A 17,281-nucleotide genomic window follows, 5' to 3' on the forward strand; every position below is an offset into this window, starting at 1 on the left:
CACACTATGCGGTGTCACCCAGATGAGGATGGGTTCCCTTTTGAGTCTGATTCCTCTCAAGGTTTCTTCCTCATGTTGTCTCATGGAGCTTTTCCTTGCCACCATCACCTTTTAGCTTGCTCAGTAGGGATAAATTTATACGTACATATTTGTCAAATTCATATCCAAAACTTAAATATTTCTGTATAGCTGCTTTGTGACAATGTTCATTATTAAAAGCACTACACAAATAAAACTGAATTGCATGAATAAATGTGATAAAAGAGAAAGAACGTAAGGGCTGACTGGTGGAGAGAGATGAAGTTCGATTAGAAAGCTAAGAAGTGTATGCGTTTAATGCAAAGCTATGCTCATATAGATGGATGGATAGAGGAAGGGAGGGATGTGATAACAGAAAAAAGCATAAAGGTTGATGGTGGAAAGAGGAATGAAGACAGATAGATGAATGAACAGATGAATGGATAAGATGATGTGAAGCCAGTCATGGTAGATGGATGATGAGTGGATAGATGGAGGGATAGACTGACTGACTGACGTGTGGGTGGATGGATGGGATGTGTTCATACTGTTGGCTTGATGGAAATCAAAGACGATGGTTGGATGGATTGAGAAAGAGCGTTTGATGGGTACAAAGATGGTGAGATGGATGAATGGATGTATATAATGCTAGTGCAAGGATGGATGGGTGGATTGAGTGGAAGGAGAAGGAAACTGCAAAAGGACTGGTGTGTGGATGAAGGGATTGAATGGTTGAATGGCAGAGAGAGAAGAAGAGAGATAGATAAAGAGAGAGAGGGATGAGATTTGAACATACTTTCCAGCGTGGGATGCAGTCGTGGGGTTTCCAGTGGCCTCCGAGGTGGATGGTGGGGTCAGTTTTCAGTAGATTTTTCTCCACTGTCTTGAGTGCAATCTCACTCATATTCACCTTCACCCTGCCCTCTGAGTAATAGAGAGAGAGAGAGAGAGAGAGAGAGAGAGAGAGAGAGAGAGATTGCATTAATAACATACTAAGAATATACCACATGGTGCTCAAATATTGTAAGATAAAATGAAGTGCAGTGTGAAGAGGAACGTACTCATAGTGGGCAGTTTCTCAGGGCAGATGTCAGTGGGCAGGTAAGTGAACCCCATGGGCAGGTATGGAGTGGGCGGGGCAGCTGTTTCACTCAAGTTAAAGTCGTACTGGTAGTCTACAGAGGGAGGGAGGGAGGGAGAAAAAAAGACAGAGAGAAAAAGGAAAATTAAAAACAAAAATAAGGGGAAAAATGCTGTTTTCTTCTTCAGTCCTTATTTTCTATCCCTGATTATTTTTTCCCATTTAAAGGTGGGTGTTTGTGTTTAGACTTTATTGAAGAAAAAAAAACTGTCTTGGATGCTTGTACTAAAGAAACCTTAGAGATGTGAACTACACGCAGACAATTTTATAAAGATCAACTTAAGCAGCTGCGTAACTCGACTCTGAATATGAGGAAACATTCCCCATGGAAATATTGATGTAAGGTTTGGACTTAAGTGACCGACTCTGAATAGGCTCCGAAGTGTTTACTTGGTTTTATCGCATTTTACGATTCTGCTCATCTCATCTCATTATCTGTAGCCGCTTTATCCTGTTCTACAGGGTCGCAGGCGAGCTGGATCCTATCCCAGCTGACTACGGGTGAAAGGCGGGGTACACCCTGGACAAGTCGCCAGGTCATCACAGGGCTGACACATAGACACAGACAACCATTCACACTCACATTCACACCTACGGTCAATTTAGAGTCACCAGTTAACCTAACCTGCATGTCTTTGGACTGTGGGGGAAACCGGAGCACCCGGAGGAAACCCACGCGGACACGGGGAGAACATGCAAACTCCGCACAGAAAGGCCCTCGCCGGCCACGGGGCTCGAACCCGGACCTTCTTGCTGTGAGGCGACAGCGCTAACCACTACACCACCGTGCCGCCCATGATTCTGCTCTTTGATGTTAATAAACAAGCTAAAGTTGTCTAACAGCCAAGAAAACATCGTGCTCGCGGTTTATCCTAAAACTAGAACACATTTTTAGGACATTTTGGTAATTAGGATTCTTCTGTAAACCTCTTTTCCAATTTAAAAATCATCATTATTCTGTAACAGCTCTAACGAGATCCTGGCTGTAGCGGTCATGGTTACAAAATAGGCGTATCAGACTCTCGCTGGCCGTGGGGTGAAAACTGTCCATGCAGACACTCAACTAAGTTTCCAAATCTGTCATTGCTTAACTCTTGAATATTTTCTATCTTGAATACGGTCATTAAAAATCTTATAATCTCTGCTTTCCACAGAAATGTATCTGGTTAAGATCTGTTCAGTGCTTTGGGAGTAACGGCGGGTTGAAGTCGGTACAACAGAGTAAAAACTCTGCTCGCGGGACGTCGGGAAACTCCTGGTGCTTTTCTTTTTGAGTCACGGGAAAGATTTCAGGCTCTCTCTCTCTCTCTCTCTCTCCTGATCAGTTTCCCACTGGATTACTCATCAATATCAATCAGATCACTTTTATAGGGATGTTCTCTCGCTCTCACTGTTTCTGATGAAGGAACTACATCAGCTACATTTTCCGTCTGCTAGTTTTGATGTTGCGATTCACGGGAGACTTTGAAGTGAGTTTTCAGAGCTTTACCTACTTATTTTTTCAAATCAAACTGATTCACGTAAAAAAATAACTATTTTAGAATATAACGGAGTTGTTTTGATGAAAAACATTGAGATCCTGAATATGAATGAAAATAATCATTTATATTCTTTCATATAAACACCAGTCGGCCCTACTGAGAAATACAAAGGCCTACAGAGCACAAAGAGGGGATTAGAAATAATCTTTTTTTACTTTTTTATTTTGATAGAGAATGGCAGATGTGAGACATTCAGTGCTTATTTATGCAGATTTGACAATTAACATGGATTTTGCCTTCGTGATGTATAAATGAGAGTTAAGATCAGCTTTATATTGCACAAATAAAGCCATTTGGTGAAACTTTGAAGAAGAGAGTGTACCGGTTTAACATTTTTACCTAATTAGCATAATAGGTTTTTACTAATTTTTCAAACTTTGTATTCGGTTTACAACCCTCCATGTTCCTGCCAATTTCCATGAAAATATCTTGAAAAAAAAAGTTATGAAGAAAAAACATTTGATCTCATTGGTTAATGAGGCCCATGTGATCCTCATACTGTTAGGGGTGGTGGAGGTGTGGTGAGATAGGATCCAAAAGCAGAACACAGACAGTTATCCAATAAATAAGATGATTTAATACAGGGAAAAAAGGCGTGGCAAAAAGGTAAACAAACACGACAAAAAACAAATGGCAAAAATAGTCCAGGAAAAAAAAAGACAAAAAACTTGACAAAAACACGAGACAGGTAAGGGCAAAAACCTTAGTGCGAAAAAAACCAGAAAAACAGCTAGCACGAAAACCACAAGCCGCAAAAAGGCACAGAAACGGCTAGAGTAGCGAACGAGACGTTCTGGAGAAGTCAGAGTCTGAGAACGGCGTATTTATAGGCAGCGGTGAAAACCAGGAAGTGAATACAGGTGAGGTGGAATTCCCGTCCCGGATCGGCACTGGCGTGAGAGAGCCGTAATCTCCGGAGTGGATGTCCGGGGCGGAGCATGACACATACAGAATATTACAGCACTTTTCTAAAAATTACGCTGTTTCTTTAATCTTTGATTTGTAATATCTCAAAAACAGATAAACATATTTTAATTCTGTAAAAAGTGTGTTATTTACAACCCCGATTCCAAAAAAGTTGGGACAAAGTACAAATTGTAAATAAAAACGGAATGCAATAATTTACAAATCTCAAAAACTGATATTGTATTCACAATAGAACATAGACAACATATCAAATGTCGAAAGTGAGACATTTTGAAATTTCATGCCAAATATTGGCTCGTTTGAAATTTCATGACAGCAACACATCTCAAAAAAGTTGGGACAGGGTCAATAAGAGGCTGGAAAAGTTAAAGGTACAAAAAAGGAACAGCTGGAGGAGCAAATTGCAACTCATTAGGTCAATTGGCAATAGGTCATTAACATGACTGGGTATAAAAAGAGCATCTTGGAGTGGCAGCGGCTCTCAGAAGTAAAGATGGGAAGAGGATCACCAATCCCCCTAATTCTGCGCCAACAAATAGTGGAGCAATATCAGAAAGGAGTTCGACAGTGTAAAATTGCAAAGAGTTTGAACATATCATCATCTACAGTGCATAATATCATCAAAAGATTCAGAGAATCTGGAAGAATCTCTGTGCGTAAGGGTCAAGGCCGGAAAACCATACTGGGTGCCCGTGATCTTCGGGTCCTTAGACGGCACTGCATCACATACAGGCATGCTTCTGTATTGGAAATCACAAAATGGGCTCAGGAATATTTCCAGAGAACATTATCTGTGAACACAATTCACCGTGCCATCCGCCGGTGCCAGCTAAAACTCTATAGTTCAAAGAAGAAGCCGTATCTAAACACGATCCAGAAGCGCAGACGTCTTCTCTGGGCCAAGGCTCATTTAAAATGGACTGTGGCAAAGTGGAAAACTGTTCTGTGGTCAGACGAATCAAAATGTGAAGTTCTTTATGGAAATCAGGGACGCCGTGTCATTCGGACTAAAGAGGAGAAGGACGACCCAAGTTGTTATCAGCGCTCAGTTCAGAAGCCTGCATCTCTGATGGTATGGGGTTGCATTAGTGCGTGTGGCATGGGCAGCTTACACATCTGGAAAGACACCATCAATGCTGAAAGGTATATCCAGGTTCTAGAGCAACATATGCTCCCATCCAGACGACGTCTCTTTCAGGGAAGACCTTGCGTTTTCCAACATGACAATGCCAAACCACATACTGCATCAATTACAGCATCATGGCTGCGTAGAAGAAGGGTCCGGGTACTGAACTGGCCAGCCTGCAGTCCAGATCTTTCACCCATAGAAAACATTTGGCGCATCATAAAACGGAAGATACGACAAAAAAGACCTAAGACAGTTGAGCAACTAGAATCCTACATTAGACAAGAATGGGTTAACATTCCTCTCCCTAAACTTGAGCAACTTGTCTCCTCAGTCCCCAGACGTTTACAGACTGTTGTAAAGAGAAAAGGGGATGTCTCACAGTGGGAAACATGGCCTTGTCCCAACTTTTTTGAGATGTGTTGTTGTCATGAAATTTAAAATCACCTAATTTTTCTCTTTAAATGATACATTTTCTCAGTTTAAACATTTGATATTTCATCTATGTTCTATTCTGAATAAAATATGGAATTTTGAAACTTCCACATCATTGCATTCCGTTTTTATTTACAGTTTGTACTTTGTCCCAACTTTTTTGGAATCGGGGTTGTAGCATTCAATTCTGAATTCAATGACAGCAGTTTCAAGCAATTTGGACTGAATTTGAATTTCCACCTGAGATCCCTACTAAAGAGAAAAGATGTTTCTGAAACGACCCGGAGTCATTTTTACCTCCAGAGTGACGAGATTAGAGAAATAAGTGTGAAAATGAGTCGCGTTTATAAGTCTGTGAGCAGTAACCGAGCGGTCAGCGTTATCCTGTTCCCTCCATCACTTATCTCCCCTCCTACCTGCTGTCAAGAGGGAATTTATGATTTATTTCTTTTCATTTTGTCTGCAGATGATTATGAGTGATGCCCGTACCTGTTCCATTGACGCTGTAGGCAGTTCTCACCACCTGCTCCAGAACCTGAGCTCCAATATTTTTCACATTCTCACGGATTTGCATTCCCCGAGCCTGGACCATGAACAGATACTCGTTCACTAAAAAGAGAGAAAAACAAAACAGTGTCCTTTAATTAAAGCGTCCTTTAATTTTTCCTGTCGTGTTTTATTCCTCTTACACTGAACCACAACACTTTGCCGATGATTACAATTTTTTTTATTTGCAAAACAATAACGTGTACTTTTTATCCTTTTATTGTTACGTTTAATATCGTTCCATTTTATTAACTCTCTCTGCTTTTCACGTTCCCGAGGAACCACAAAAGCGTGCACTCCTCTGTCCTTAAGAACAGCTCCAGATTCACTTCTGACTGTTACAAAGCACCGACGCTGGAGACTCCTTCCAGAAACGTTACACAAATGCATTACATTTCTTTATTCAGAAGATCTACGTTATATATTTATACACACACACACACACACACACACACACACACACACACACACACACACACATATCCATCCATCCATTATCTCTAGCCGCTTATCCTGTGCAGGGTCGCAGCTGACTATGGGCGAGAGGCGGGGTTCACCCTGGACAAGTCGCCAGGTCATTGCAGGGTATATACATATACATAATAATAAAATACACATCATTAAAAACTACACTTAAGTAAATAGTTAGTAAGACATTCTAATAAATATTAGGAACAAGATGAACTGTGAGCTCCTGCTCACTTACAGTACGTCCCCCCCCCCCCCCACTCTATAAGCGATCGAAAGAATAGGACACTTATTATGAACGTTGACTTTAACAAATAATGAACCCTGAAGCGAGTAAGTAAAGAGCAGTGTCTCTCTCCAGAGATTTCAAACAGCATCCTGGTAAACTGTGATTCTGAAATAGTATTTTGCTTCTTGAAATGGTGTCAAAATCCACCCTATATGTTTCGTAAATACATTCAGTCGGTAAACAGGAAGTCGATATGGGACAGACCTGAAAACGGTAAATACGCTATAGAACCCCAAGCTGAAGCTCGGCACCAAATATCAAGCAGTTATGATTTGTAGTTGCTGAGAAAAGTGTTATGAAAATTTTGTAAATCCACGCTATATGTTTCGTAAATACATTCAGTCGGTAAACAGGAAGTCGATGTGGGACAGACCTGGGCCCTGTACTACGAACGGAGGTTAACCTACCCAGAAGTAACCCAGGGTTCCCCCGCTAAACTGGGGTTGACAAAACCTGGTTATCTTGTTTGGGGTTAAACGGTACTACGACGCCAGTTATGAAGTTGATTTGTTGAACCTGGTTTAACCTAATCAGGGTTAATGCGCGTTCACGTTAAAGGGGAGGTTATCAGCGCAAATCCCCACTGTTCACAATGGCACGGTCGCCGTACTTCACGGAGGAAGAATGCGCTGTCATAATGCAAAGCTACGAGGAGTTCAAAACAACATTAAGACCAAAATCTAACACAGCGGCTGCCAATAAGGAGCGGCAAGCATGTTGGCACCGAATTGCCGATCGGGTAAATGCGCAAGTACATTCTCCCTTCTACATGTTCCAGAACAGAAGTATAGGATGAGAGAAGCTTCATGATCAATCACAAGTCACAGAAAATGGTCCTTCGACGTGGCCCCAGTCATATATAGCTTGTTTAATGTCCGAAAAATCCTGAATAAAATTTGGTATGGTAAATTCATGGAGTAGCCTACTTAAGCTGATCTGTGCACAGAGTCACATGAATTAGGATGACTGACTCAGTACGTTTACATGCACATCCAAATCGAGCTACTGTCGGTAATCGAGCAAAGGGTCCCAGCAGGGGTGCCAGAGAAATCCAATCCTACATGCCCAAGTGAAATCGGGCTATTGTGCAAGGTGCATTGTGCACCCGAGCCACACGTGGTGCTACACGCCCCATCGTGTTGGTACACTTCCGGTTGTCGTCATGAAGAAGAGCTATAGTGTTGCCAGATACTGCTGACGTATTCCAGCCCAAAACATGTTCAAATCCTCCAAAATGCACTTAAAACCCCCAATCTGGCAACACTAGCAGTTCCGTGCTCAAGCTGTTAGGCTTGCTCTAACAGACTGTATGGCTACAAACTGTCCGGCGCAGACCACTGTTTTGTAAGACAACTTATTTTGCACAATAATATTTTTCTAAAGTCCATTTTTTGCTTACAAAAAAATATATTTTTTTTTGCTTACAATTTAACTTATGTCTTAATAAACACACAAAAAGTTCAATTGTTTTGTTTTTATTGACATTCTTCAGATGTTGGACATATATACACACACACACACACACACACACACACACACACACACACACACAAATACAATGACTTGTTTATGTACACAATTCACAGCTGTGCAACAGCTGTACAGATGTATTTGGTGATACAGTAAGTGAGCTAAATTTTAACAGTGCAAACAATGCCACAAAAAGAAAAGATTCATGCCGTTGTCATGATTCGTTGTCATGCCGACCGAGGCTGTTGTTTTTCCCGCTTGTGGTCTCGTCACTCGTCACTTCCGGAAGGGGCAGTGCTGAAGTAAGCGGCTCGACTCCGTAGCTCGATAGGGTTTACCTGCACTAAGTAGCTCGGCTACAATCGCATAATCTAGGTCGTGTAGCTCGATTGCGAGAAATCAAGTTCGGTTCAATTTCAGCCGAGCTAAGGTGTTTACATGCCATTTAGAGCTTCGATTTCAGTCGAGCAACGGCAGAAATTCGATTTTCTCTATGTGCATGTAAACGCACTGACTGTTCAGTCCCTTTGACTAAGTTGGTGTCGGTCCTGTGAACATTTCAGAGGCAACAGCAGTGCCAAACGCACCTGGCAACAGGTGAAAATGAAATATAAAAACATCATTCATAATGGTGTGTGCGCGCGTGCAAGCAAGCATTCATTTGCCTTTTATTTATTCAAGTTTTATCTGTTTGCCTAATAGTTCAAATTGTTTTGTATATAGTTTATAATGTTGTTGTGTGATATTAATGATAATATTGTGGGAAAACTACTTTGCACGGACGTTCATTTAATTTATTCTATCGTCATTTTGTTTGTTCTATTTTTGTGTATTTTATTTATTTATCTGTTTGTCTAGTTGTATCCATTTTTCTAATAATAATGTTTTTTGCATTAATAGTTTGTTTTTTCCTATTAAAATAATCTTGTGTTCTTGTTATAACTTTATCTATTTATCTGACTGTTTAGTTGTATCTATTTTTATTACAATTTCAATATTTTTAATATACAAAGTTTGTTTTTTTCTATTAAAATGTTCTTGTGTGATAACTAGTTCTTGTGTTATATTTATTGTAGTTGTATCTATTTTGTATCTCAGACTTAAATGTTTTTGTAAAACAAGTGTTTTTCTATAAAATATTCTTGCGTTCTTGATAACTATGTTCTTGAGTGGGTTCTTTTTTTTTTTTACAGAAAAGCCGTTCTGCATGGACATTCATTGAAGCCCTCATTGTTTTTTAATGGTTATTTATGAGCGTTTAGGGGTTACAATAATGTAAGTCTAGGTTGCTTTATATAAAAGGTATGTCCAGAAATATTGATGTCACTGTCTAAGCAGAGGGATCTGGCTTCTTTAGACGCTGTCTTCTTAAAACTGAATAAATATTTAAAAAGAGCCAAATGAGGCAGTCTTTTGAACGGCTCTTTTCAAAGAACGGATCACAAAGATGAGGATCCCATCAAAGAGCCATAAATCCCATCTCTAATCTGCGCTCCGATATCGCACGGGTCATCCAGGTACGCTGGCATTGTCTCTAGAGGAAATGTGGGTGGAGAGGTGGTGTTTAAAAAGGGTGTGGTTAATCGGAAACCTCGGGTTAACCAAGAACATAACCTGAGACGAGCAGGTTTGAGATGCAGCGTAAGTTGCCATGGCAGCATACCTCGGTTTGAACATAGCCAACTTTCGTAGTAATTGGGAAGTTACGCTGCACGTGATCAAGTTACTCTTGAAGTTACCCTGGTAAGCCAGAAAACCCGCTTCGTAGTACAGGGCCCTGAAAACGGTAAACACGGTATAGAACCCCAAGCTGAAGTTTGGTACCAAGTGGCTAGGATTTGTGGTTGCTGAAAGAAAGGGTGTTTTGGATGGATGGAGATACGGACAGACGGATGGACAGAGGTAAACCAGTATACCTCCCCTCCTTCAGAGCGGGGGTATTATAATAATAATAATAATAATAATAATAATAATAATAAAACGATGACAAAAAATAAAAATAATGTTGAAAAAAAATTTAAATGTAAAAAAATTAAAATATATTTAAATCAATAAATAAATGTTTAAAAAAACAACAAAATATAAAACATTTTAAATATATTAAACAGATAGATAGATAGATAGATAGATAGATAGATAGATAGATAGATAGATAAAAGAAAAAAATTCCTTCCAAAAAACCTGATTACACTGCTGTACACGTCGCTGTGGTGTACTGCTATCATAAATAATCAGGATTCGCCGTGATGCTACGGGTTTAACACACATTTTTCAGAAGAGCGTGTCATTTGACTGGTGTGTACTTTGCTTTTTTGTGACTCGACCACAAAAGAGAGAGAGAGAGAGAGAGAGAGAGAGAGAATTTGATTGACAAGCTACACAAGACAAACATGCTCCCTTTCACAGTGAGTCACGACTAAAGAAAGGAAAGCTCGTTTTATTTTATTATTAGCAGCTCATCCGGCGGACAGCTGATGAGTTTATGCCATCATGTGTCGTCTGTCTGGCGTCGTCCACATTTCACGAAAATCGCTTCTTCTCTCTCAATTCTTCACCGATTTTTATTCTTTTTGGCAGGAAGGTAGATCTGCCTGGGGTGCATATAGCTTCTATCCAAATTTGCATAATTACAATTAATAATGAAGATATGGAGTAATTAATCAATCCCTAACAAGCAGTTTCCACACAAATCGCTTCTTCTCCCTCAATTCTTCACCGATTTTGATTCTTTCTGGCATGAAGGTAGGGGAACCTAGGGTGCATAGAACTACTACCCAGATTTGCTTAATTACAATTATTAATGAAGTAATGGACTAATTAAGCCTTAAAGGAACAGTCCACCGTACTTCCATAATGAAATATGCTCTTATCTGAATTGAGACGAGCTGCTCCGTACCTCTCCAAGCTTTGCGGGACCTCCCAGTCAGTCAGACGCAGTCAGACGCGCTGTCACTCCTGTTAGCAATGTAGCTAGGCTCAGCATGGCCAATGGTATTTTTTGGGGCTGTAGTTAGATGCGACCAAACTCTTCCACGTTTTTCCTGTTTACATAGGTTTATATGAGCAGTGATATGAAACAAGTTCAGTTACACAAATTGAAACGTAGCGATTTTCTATGCTATGGAAAGTGCGCACTATAATGACAGGCGTACTAACACCTTCTGCGCGCTTCGGCAGCGCATTGATATCTGAGCTCCGTATCAATGAGCTGCCGAAGCGTGCAGAAGGTGTTAGTACGCCTGTCATTATAGTGCGCACTTTCCATAGCATACAAAATCGCTACGTTTCAATTTGTGTAACTGAACTTGTTTCATATCACTGCTCATATAAACCTATGTAAACAGGAAAAACGTGGAAGAGTTTGGTCGCATCTAACTACAGCCCCAAAAAATACCATTGGCCATGCTGAGCCTAGCTACATTGCTAACAGGAGTGACAGCGCGTCTGACTGCGTCTGACTGACTGGGAGGTCGCGCAAAGCTCGGAGAGGTACGGAGCAGCTCGTCTCAATTCAGATAAGAGCATATTTCATTATGGAAGTACGGTGGACTGTTCCTTTAATGAGCAGTTCAACAAAAATCCCAGTCAATTCCTCGCCGTTTTGGATTCTTTCTGGTAAATAGGTTGGTATTCCTAGGGTGGATAATCGCTTCTATATATAGCTTGTATATAGTGTATATAGCCTGCATAAGGTGGCCCACTTTAGATCGTTCCTTCTGGACTAGACGGGGCCAGAGTGAGCTACGCCGTCATTGACCGTCTCGTTCTTACATCCAATTCACTTCACTGCTTTGAACACCGAATCCTTTTCTGTGTACAGTTACCAAATATTTTATTATTTATAAAATTCAGCTTCACTTAAACAGAACAGTCCTTTGACTGCGTTAAACCTCATCCTTCCCAGAATCCTCTGCAGGAAGTAACGAGTCGCCATTTTCAATGCTAGCGATATTCTAATCACGTTCTGCAATAATTTGGCAACAGTCTGCACCATCAATCTTAAACTGTAACATGAACTTGAATGTATTTTCCTCAAAGCATTGATATTTCAACTACCCGTCCTGTTTTTGTATGGATTTTCCGGCGTAATGGACCAGAACCGGCCTCAGCCGTCTCACAGAAAGAAAAGATAAAGCATATTGTGTTCAAAGCTTCAGTGTAATAAACGTAGATGAAAAAAACAGCTCAGGACGGGGTTTGAAGGGCTCACTAGCACTGAATGCGTGGAGGTTTTGCTGAACAGAGAGCTAAGAGAGTCGCGGTCATGAACTTTCAAAACACAGCGGCAACAAAATGGATTCTGGGAAGGATGATCCGGCCCCTTTACCATCTTGCATTGCATACACAGCAGGTTTTTTGGGGAAAACAGGAATTTGGGAATGTTGCTTTCAGCTCTTGGTGACCTGCGTTAAGAACAAGGGTGAGTCGCGTCCCATGTGATCTCCAGTGTTAGATCACTTTGCTGCGTGTGCACTTCACTTCAGCATCATGAAGGACGAACAGCAGCGCTCTCCTTCTGCACACGCCCTCTAAAACTGTACACCAGGCTCCAACTACGGTCACGAACGAACGCCGTGCTTCTTTCACAACTGCTCTGCCTCAGGATGGAGGCCACGATGCAAAGAAGATTAAAATGACTTACTGATTTTAATTTACTTCACAACATGACCAGCGCATTACTAAACTGGACACAAAACTGTTCAGCCCTTTTAGAATAAATCCAGACTCTCAAAAATAACAAAAATAAAGAGACAGATATTAACTGGAAACTACGGCTGAGCTTCGTTATCCTTTAACCTGCTATTCGGTTTCATCAGGTTTTGCAAATGGCTTAAAGGTGCGGTCTGTAATTTTTAAAAGTGTCCCTAGACCTAAAACGGTTACACAATTTACAAGAAACCTGATCTATAATATTTCCATGCAGTGTATTTGTGGTTAGTTTCATTATTTCAGGCTTTGGTTTGCATTTTCCTCAAAACAAACAGTGACCTAATATTTTGTCCTTAATGTAAAAGTTAAGAAGTGTTTCTCAGGTGTTTGATTTAATCGAGTTATGAAATAAATAAATAAATAAAGATCTTAACAGAGAAAGAGGGAGAGAGGGAGAGAGAGAGAGAGCGCGAGCAAGATGAGTCAGTGAGAGTCCACCAGTTATACACTTTACAACCAGCAGAGGGCACCAAAAATGACAAACCGCTCCTTTAATTTCAAATCTGCAAATAAAATAGTAGGACTGGCGAGTCCTGCCCTTCAACTGCCCCCTACAAGCCTGTTAAAGCAGTGCTCTGTGAAGCTATGTATGCATGGCCAATGCTCATTTCTGGTCCAGAAATTATGTAAGAAAACTTAATCAAAGAAATGAAACAAACAAAAATACTGCTGTTGTTGCTATTGAGTATCAAGATATTTTTTAGTGATGTTGATGAAATGATTTGACTGATCAACTGATCACCCCCCACCCACCAGCCTTGCTAAAAGGAGCACTCTATGAAGATAAGTAGGTGGTCTGACCAAAAGTCAGAAACAAACAAAACAAACCATAAAATGGTTTAATCTTGCGAAATATCTGAAAAATCTAATAAGTGTGTTGATATTGTGCATCAAGGTTTTTCAGTCTATGACTTGACATGACTGTTACTCATCTAGAAGAACCTTGAAAAACAACATACTGCCGCTTTAAAAAGACTAAACAGGTGTTTTGTTTAACATTGTTCAACAAGTGTAATCAAGAAGAGTAGCTATTTTTCACCATGTTTAGGCGTGTTTATACTGTACAGACTGCCAGCACTGACACTTCCCAACACTAACTACACAGTGTCACTGTCAGAATGGACCACGCCTCATCATTATAGCCTTCAGGAATGTGTGTGTGTGTGTGTGTGTGTGTGTGTGTGTGTGTGTGTGTGTGTGTCCTCAGCTAACTGCAAGGCTGTGCTGATAAAACAGAGGACGATGACCATATATTGCGTGGGCTCAGGGCCTGGAAAAAACAGTTTCTCTTGGAAACATTTACAGACAGATAGATAGATAGATAGATAGATAGATAGATAGATAGATAGATAGATAGATAGATAGATAGATAGATAGATAGATAGATAGATAGATAGATAGATAGATAGATAGATAGATAGATAGATAGATAGATAGATAGATAGATAGATAAAACTTTATTGATCCTGTTGGGAGGGTTCCCTTATAATAGGGAAATTAAAATTCCAGCAGCATCATTACAGAATAAACAGAGAATAGAAAATAGAGAAAACTTCTAGATAAATTAAGTATTAACATATACAAATATAAAAAATAAAATATGAAGAGAAAAAAAAAAACTACGTGTGTGTGTGGTGTTTATTTACTTATTGACATAAAAAGTGTGTAAAAGGTGTGCCACAACAAACATAGTCGTATATGTCTTAAAAACAGAAAGTGATTTGTGCATTCATTAACCCGAATGTCACATTAAAGGTGCAGTATGTAACATTTCAAAGTCTTCCACCACCTGTAATTACCATGTCATGTCAAAGATGACTTTTGAAAAAAAAAAAAACTGCGATTCGCGATATTTTTGTACAGTCTTTTTTTTTACTTTTAGGCTTCCGTATGTTTTCTTCACCACTAGACCTTTGGCATTAAAAGGTAATAGTGAAAATAATTATAATTATTGATAAATTCATATCGTAAATTTCTTGCATAAAATACAGCTCAGAGTACTTTACAACAGTGAAACCATCCGGATTGTAAAAAAAAAAAAAAAAAGGGTAAAAGAATATAATATAAAAGAGAACAATAAGAATATAAGAAAGAAATAATTTAAATTAAAGAAAGAACTAATGTAAATAAAACTAGAACAAATTCATAGATCACAAATATAAATATATACAAAACAAAAAAAATGGAAATGAACTGACAGGATTATATTAATACTAATAAAATATTTTCCCACAGTTTAAAGCCAGTTATCTGGACTGCAGCCAGCAGAGAGCGCTAAAATTACATTTTCATCCCACATAGTACGTTTGAATTTCTATATAAATTGTCAACCTTTGAGGCCAACTTCATCCAACAGCTACACCTTAACTGTGTTCGAGTATTCATATGAAATGAAGTACGTGGTCCTGTGTGGCTGAAGCTCATTTCAGGGCCAGAAATTACAATCAGAAAACATAACCTGGACCAAAAGTTCTTAAACAAAAAAGGCGACATCCTGTGTGTGTTGATCTTGCACATCAACGTTTTCCAGTTATTCCTATGAAATGATAGGATTATTACGGGTCATGAAGCAGGTTTTTTTTTTTTTTAAATAGCATAATGCCACTTTAAAAAGAACAGATGAACTCAATAAAAGGTGTGGTACTAGTTTTCCTTCCTTTCTCTGGCACGTGTCTGTGAAGATTCTCTGGAACTCTTTACAAGCTAAAGGCGGAAGTGTTGCTGCATATTTGTAGAACACACAAATATATATATATATGAATGGCAGATAATGTACTGCTGTTGTCACATTGTCCTGCAGGCCACTAATTTGAATATGGTTAACATTTACATACCAGAGAGAGAGAGAGAGAGAGAGAGAGAGAGAGAGATGTTTAGTTTAATGCGTTTAAAGTTTAGTTTTGTAAATCAATCAATCAATCAGTCTCATTATTTTTATGATGTAGAAACACCATAAATTTAAATCCAAGAAATGTCAGAAAGCCGCTGTTGAATTCTGGACTCTGATTGGTCAGAAGGTATTAATTATTATATATTTTCTAAAATTCTGACAGCACTACAGCTACAAAGCACAAAGAAGATCTGGGGTGATCTGATCCAAAAAAAAAAAAAAATCATATCACGATTCTTCTCGGCATTCCTACGATACATGATACACAAACTACCAACAAGATACCCGCATTAGTGCTGCGTAAAAAAAAAAGGTTGATGCTCCTTTATTTAATTTCTACAAAACTACATTTATTTTAACATTTCAACAATAAATTTAAAAGTTATAAAATACATAAACATTTAACAGCGAAAAGCAGAAAATTCTTCCAGGAATTTTTTTTTTTAAAGGATATGGGACATGGATTTTTTTCTGGGTATAATTATGTATAAAGGACATAAGAAATGCCATCTAAATCACTGCAGGGCGTCAAAAATGTGAAAATCATCACATTATTCAACTTTTTTATACATCAGTGTAAAACAAGGATTCGTATTAACTTTCCAAGGAGCCAGCGCTTGGGAATCTAATGTAAACAGGTTACCGAAATGGACACCATCGACAGTGACATTCCCGATGTTTCACAGAGATGTGAAGTTAGACCCTATCAATTCGAACCGATAGCTGGAAATTCACATGAACATGGATCTTGTCTTTACTCTGACGGCTCAGATGATTCTGAGAGTGAGAGTTCATTCAGCCCTCATGAAACTGAAAGCGGTCGGCTGGATAACACTTCCTGGTAAGTTAAAAACAATTCTGCTCGAAGGTTAATGATCTGTTGAAAGAAGTATTATTTTTGTATCATACATTGAAAGTTCATCATAGATCTAGCTAAAGTCCGTTGCAAGCTAGTTTTTTTTTGCTGATATTTTTCGAGATTGATTGAGATACAATGCTTCCAGAGTGCGAGATGAAAACATTCAAAATGGCGAAACGCCGTCACACAGCCAACAACACTACGCCGTTTGGCGAAAGAGATGAAAATTAAGAAAAGTTAAACAAACTTACCAACATAACTTAACATTTATTTAAATGTCCATTAATGTTACAGGATTTCTTGACCGTCTCTACAGTTGTAGGAATGTTAGGCCCTGTATATTATGGCGCTATCACTGCCTCCATGAACCCGGCTATACGGCCTCTTAAATTTGGCTTGGCAATTAATATCGCTCAGTACCTGAGTATTAATGTTGAAAGAATCCTCAGTGAAATGGTCCGAACACAGTTTGTGGGAAACAGTAGGTGCAAAGTTTTTTCTACGGCAGTAGTGAGCCCACACTTTCCTCAGCTTCGGGTCCTTGGGGAATGCAAAAAAACTTACTCCAGGGCATTTCCCATTGGAATTATTGCAACCATAAGCAGCACAATACACCATGATGTCCAATGTACGTTAAAGACTATAAAAACAATTTTCTTGTCATTCACTTCTCCATTCATCTACCCGCTTGTGCTGTGCCTGAAAGTTTTTGTGACGTATGATCACGTGACAGCGGCTCTTCCGGTTGTAAAATATGCATATCGGAGCTCGAGCAGAAATGCCATATAATCATCACGAATATAACGATTTTGCTGAATTTAATAGATGATTTTGTATTTGTTGATGCAATTAATTCATATT

General features: G+C 39.3%; 1 protein-coding gene across 1 annotated transcript in view; it reads right to left on the reverse strand.

The window, feature by feature from the left end:
- b4galt5 (UDP-Gal:betaGlcNAc beta 1,4- galactosyltransferase, polypeptide 5) overlaps positions 1 to 17,281 on the reverse strand; it is an 89,092-nt gene that overhangs the window by 27,390 nt on the left and 44,421 nt on the right. Inside the window, exons 2-4 of the mRNA XM_060937146.1 lie at positions 5,678 to 5,797; positions 1,080 to 1,193; positions 815 to 942 (exon numbers count right to left, since the gene is read on the reverse strand). Of these exons, the coding sequence (XP_060793129.1) occupies positions 815 to 942; positions 1,080 to 1,193; positions 5,678 to 5,797 (362 nt within the window). The remainder of the gene's footprint in view (positions 1 to 814; positions 943 to 1,079; positions 1,194 to 5,677; positions 5,798 to 17,281) is intronic.

Source organism: Neoarius graeffei, chromosome 13 (assembly GCF_027579695.1).
Source record: "Neoarius graeffei isolate fNeoGra1 chromosome 13, fNeoGra1.pri, whole genome shotgun sequence".
Taxonomy (NCBI): domain Eukaryota; kingdom Metazoa; phylum Chordata; class Actinopteri; order Siluriformes; family Ariidae; genus Neoarius; species Neoarius graeffei.